The sequence below is a fragment of the Phytophthora sojae genome, assembly GCF_000149755.1.
Source record: "Phytophthora sojae unplaced genomic scaffold PHYSOscaffold_36, whole genome shotgun sequence".
Taxonomy (NCBI): Eukaryota; Oomycota; class Peronosporomycetes; order Peronosporales; family Peronosporaceae; genus Phytophthora; species Phytophthora sojae.
In genome coordinates this window covers 5682-10637 of record NW_009258150.1, presented here as the reverse complement: position 1 = coordinate 10637, position 4956 = coordinate 5682, and the positions used below count along the sequence as shown (strand labels likewise).

At 55.0% G+C, this 4956-nt stretch overlaps 2 protein-coding genes across 2 annotated transcripts; one reads left to right on the top strand and one right to left on the bottom strand.

The window, feature by feature from the left end:
• Window positions 1-8: 8 nt before the first annotated feature.
• On the top strand, window positions 9-1591 carry PHYSODRAFT_348751 (hypothetical protein; the record flags this gene model as incomplete). The annotated part of the gene is made up of 2 exons (XM_009541820.1): window positions 9-423; window positions 465-1591. Exons 1-2 carry the CDS (start codon window positions 108-110, stop codon window positions 1589-1591), a joined length of 1443 nt encoding a protein of 480 aa, XP_009540115.1. The 5' UTR covers window positions 9-107.
• A 624-nt stretch (window positions 1592-2215) lies between these two features.
• PHYSODRAFT_566873 (hypothetical protein) lies at window positions 2216-4663 on the bottom strand (the record flags this gene model as incomplete). The annotated part of the gene is made up of 2 exons (XM_009541819.1): window positions 2790-4663; window positions 2216-2720 (listed from the first exon to the last, which is right to left on the bottom strand). The coding sequence occupies exons 1-2, from the start codon at window positions 4325-4327 to the stop codon at window positions 2216-2218; spliced, it is 2043 nt and encodes a 680-aa protein (XP_009540114.1). The 5' UTR covers window positions 4328-4663.
• Window positions 4664-4956: the final 293 nt, after the last annotated feature.

The following is a 4956-nucleotide window of genomic DNA, read 5'->3' as shown; positions in this document are numbered from 1 at the left end:
TTGTTAGAATTATCATTTCATTGACCAGCACTTTGCTCATTTTTCATTTGGACGCGCAACGCACAAGCCAAGTGTCCACTACGCACCAACTCACTAACTCGCTAGACATGCCGCCGCACCCTGACGACGTCTACAACGAGGTCTCCACGCCCAAGGCCGACGTCGCCTTCGACGATGCCAACAAGGCCGCCGCGCTCCAGATCAAGCCCAACCGCATCCTCTACACGAGCGTGCTGCTGGCGCTGCTGCAGCCCTTCCAGAGCGGATGGTCCACCTCGCAGCTCAACCTGTCCGACTACAACAACACGGACGAGTGCAACGCGCGGCCCGTCGTCCCGGGCACATGCACGCTCTTCAGCGGCCACTCCAAGCTCGAGTGGACCTTCGCCGTGAACGCGTGGATCTTCGGCGCCATGTGCGGCAGTCTGCTCTGCGGCTACTTCAGCGACATCATGGGCCGCAAGAAGCTGCTCTTCTTCAACTGCTTCTTCATGTGGTCGGCGGCGCCGTCATCCAGGCCGTCGTCTCCAACATCTGGCCCTTCGCCGTCGACCGCATGGTCTCCGGCATCGCCTCGGGCGCCGCCACCGGCACCATCGGCGCGTACGTGAACGAGCTGTCGCCGCCGCACCTGCGCAGCCACCTCGGCCTGGGCCTGCAGATCTCCACCACCATCGGCATCTTGGTGCCGGCCATCTGCTTCTTCTTCGCCGACAGCGGCGATGGATGGCGCTACATGGCCGGCTTCCCCATCGTGCTGGCCGCCATCTACATGTTGCTTTCGCCCTCGCTGGCCGTCGAGAGCCCCGCGTGGCTGCTCATGAAGAACCGCCGCGAGGAGGCCAGGCAGGTCATCACGCGTCTGTACGGCGAGGAGCACGTGCAGACCGCGCTGGGCTGGCTCGAGGCCAACAAGCAGCCGAGCGAGGCCGAGGCCGGATACGCCGCCAGCTCGCAGCCGGCCGAGTCGATCTGGTCGCCCAAGTACCGCCTGCAGTTCCTCGGCGCGCTCCTGCTGTCCTGCACGCAGCAGCTCTCGGGCATCAACGCCGTCTTCTACTACTCAGGCAACATCTTCTCGGACGCCGGCATCTCGGACTCGCGCGTCGGCACGCTCATCATCGACTTCATCAACATCTGGCCGGCCTTCTTCACGGGCGTGCTGGCCACGCGCTTCGGCAACCGCAACATGATCCTCTGGGGCATCGCCGGCATGGTCGTCATGTCCATCGGCATGACCGTCGCCTTCCTCGTGGACGTGTCGGCGCTCTCCATCGTCTTCACGGCGCTCTACGTCATCGTCTTCGGCGTCACGCTCGGGCTGCTCGTCTGGGTCATGACGGCCGACATGTTCCCGGACTCGGTGCGCGCCAGAGCCTCGTCCATCTGCATCGGCGCCAACTGGCTGTGCAACCTCATCGTCGGCGTGGGCTACCCGTACCTGGCCGACGCCTTCGACGACTGGAGCTACACGCCCTTCACGGTGCTGCTCATCATCTTCTACTTCCTGTCGCTCATGCTCGTGCCGGAGACGGCGGGAAAGACCAACGAGGAGATCCAGGCAGAGTACGAGGAGCGCCGTCGCCGCTAAGCAGTCGTCAGTGTCGGATAGTGTACTGTAGCGGGAAAGATGCATGTTGCTTCGAGCCAATATCATGTTCGTTTCTATTGACCAGCAGTTTGCAAGTATGGTGCGAACAACTCCATCATGTGCTTGAGCTCGTTTTCCTGATCGGGGTCCGATAAAATCTGGAGCAAATACGAGGATCCAGATAGCTGTCGGACGACTTGGGTAGCAGTAGGAACGAGGTGCATCATTTGGGTATCTTGGCAATGGCGGACGTACGCGAGGAGGTGGTGGAGTACTTGCAACAAACACCGGAATACAGTGGCAGCAATGTTTCCTCTCGAAAGAGCCCTCCATGCAAAAAGCCGTACCCAGAGGTGCCACACACTGTTTGCACCGCAGCCAGTTGCAATTCATTGCTGTGGCTTCTACTGTACAGTACCCAAATTACTCCCGCATTGGTACTCGAAGCAGCATACGCCATGTGAAAATGCTCAACACTCGGGATATAACCATGACGGCGAAATACAGACAAGTCGATCGCGATTGCAATAAGCGACGCTTCGATTAATTTGGGGGGGGACTGCGCTGCGCTAAGAAAAGTGCCATGCTAGACGAGCATTTGCACAACAGCCAATGTAAATCGAGTTACAGATCAGCCTCATCGTCATCGTAATGCATGCGGCTCAGAATCATGGCGGTCTTGCCTTTCTTGCTTGGAACCAGTCGATTCAATGCATCTTCGAGATTCGAGAATCGGCGTATCGTTCTCTCAGCGATAATCTTCGCGGCAGTTGCGTCACCCACGCCCTCGAGTCGACGTAACTCATGGAATGAAGCTGTGTTGATATTTGGTGGCTCCAGAAAACTCCGATACGCGCGACTTGTAAACGGTCCAAAATATCGGCCAAACTCGTTTGCTGAAACAAGTCCACATCGTGGAGGAAGATCAAACTCTGTCGCTTGTGCTGGCGTAACGAGCAAAAACACATCCGAGCTTTCGTTTGCCGCTTTAGCTCGTTCTTTGGCATACGCGTCTTCGTGTATCTTCTGCTTGGTTTGAAGCAGCTTGCATTGAATCACTTCGTTGCATTGGACGTTTTGACGACCGACCTTCAATTGAACTCGCATAAATAAGTCGCCAGCTGAAGCACTAGCACCGTTGATGACGATCGTATCCATATCTGAAATCTTCACGCCGCCATCACGATTTGTGAAGCACGTCGAATCATCGGAACTGGATTTTGTATCTTCTTGGCGCAGTGCTTCCACGACAGTGCGTGAAGTCGGCTCTGTTATAATAATGTCTTGGATAGCACCAAAACGAGCGCCAGCGTGGAAACTGGACAGTGCGACCGGAGTCTCGCAGTAGGCGATCGATTTCACTCGACGGTAAAACGCCACGAATTGTTCAAATCGCTGCCATACCAAAACCGTACGCGTGAGATGGTCGTCGAAATTATCTACTTCACCGAGCTTCTTCGGGAGTTTCTGCATCAGCAGCACAAGAAGAATGAAAGCGCATTCCAAATGGCCTTCCGCGCCCCATCGGAACAATCCGAAGCTTCGAAGACAATCTACGGTCATGTCCGTGCGCCCAATACGATCAAACAGCTTATAACGACGACGAGAGAGGATTGCGGCGAGCACTTCTCGGCAATTGTACGGATCTTGGAAAAACGGAGACGCAAAGATATCACCATATTGGAGTCGCAACGCATCGCACACTTTCTCAAACATCCATGTTGGGTCCATTTCCTCCAATTGGTCTTTCGTGTAGTGGCTCAGAAAGAGTTGTAGTGTTTCCAGAGCTCGTCCATGCCCACCCATGTCGTCTACCAACTGCTTCTCGATCCTTGTCTTCGTTGGCAGGACTTCGTGGCCACGTAATGGAGGTGGGACTAGAAACACGCGCTTCTGAGGAGAGTCCGAAAGTGCCTTATCGACGGGACTTTGAACGGTTGCCGAACAAACACAAACAGCAAACGCTCTGGACGAATTCAAGAAGCTGCAGACTGAAGCCAACACGCGGTAGAAGTCGCAGCTTTTGGTACCATCATTGACCAGCTTCTGGAGGCCATCGACACACAAAATCACCGTCATTTTCTTCACATCGTCAATCCCTTTCAGTTTGGCCAAAATGTCAATCACGATCTGAATACGCAAAGGAAGTGATGAGCACATCATGCGCAGCTTGTCAACAAACACCGGCCACGCTTTTTTGTCTTTCGAGAGTTGGTAGAGCATTCGGTAGCTGATGTCGAACTCAGGATTGTCACGATCAAGTAATGATCCAGTCGCCGAAGTGCCGTTTTCGAACGTCACACTAAACACAAATGCGTTCTCCATTCTCTCTTTGAGCTTTCGGTTGTTCGAGCGGGCAGCAGCTGCACACATCAAGCCCTTCATTTGATCCAGCATGCGCGACTTTCCCGTGCCTGGTCCACTCAGCACTAGGTTGATGGCGTGATTCTGCTTGTCCTCGTTCTGGAGATACCAGGCAGTATAATGCAGTGCAAGCGGCTCCACAAGATGACCCGCAAGCTCTGATTCCCCTTGATATGGCCAATTCTGTCCAGAACTTGCGCAAAGTCGCTTTGGCTCCTTCCACTCCAGCGAATTCAACAACTTCTCCCACTGCGCCTCTGGTGATTCCACAGTCGCGCCACGCTGTGGCGGCGCCAGCAGCGGAGGGAAGTCTCTCGTGTCGAAAAATCTCCTCTCCTCGTCCACTCCCGCATCCACTCTGCGCTTTTTCATCGGAACCACCACCAGCACGTTCACCGGGCCTCTCCCTGCTGCTTCTTCTTGGGCATCCACTTCGCTGACAACTTCATCCGACAGCCCCACACTAAATAGCTTCGCCCGCACCACTTCCAACCGCACGAGGCCCGTGATGTCCGCTACGCCGCTCTTCACGTCTGCCTCCGTCAGCCACACACCATCCCTCTTCGCCACGTAGAGCTCCAGCTTGTCTGCGTCGATGTCCTTGAAGTCGTTCGGCTTCTTCGCCTTGATCGCGTCCTTCAAGTCGTCCACCGTGTCGCTCTCATCTACTCGCACCGAGAACGCGCTGCCTGCCACACCTACGACCGCACAGTAGAGCTTCACCATCTTTCCTCGAGCCCGCAGAAGGGAGGGAGAATTTCTTGCGTACTTAAGCGGACATGAAGGTGCCTGTGTGCAATAGATTTTCAACCAATGATACGCCGCACTGGTCCGAACTATTATTAATAGAGAGCTTTCGCAAACAGACCTATTGCAAAAAGGATTTGCTTCGGATTCGGATTTTGGGTCGGCCATTTCGCAGCTACTCCTCATCAGAATACGGAATGCATATCTATGGGGTTGTGTGGAAGCACTACATACAAGCAAACAGTCAATATACC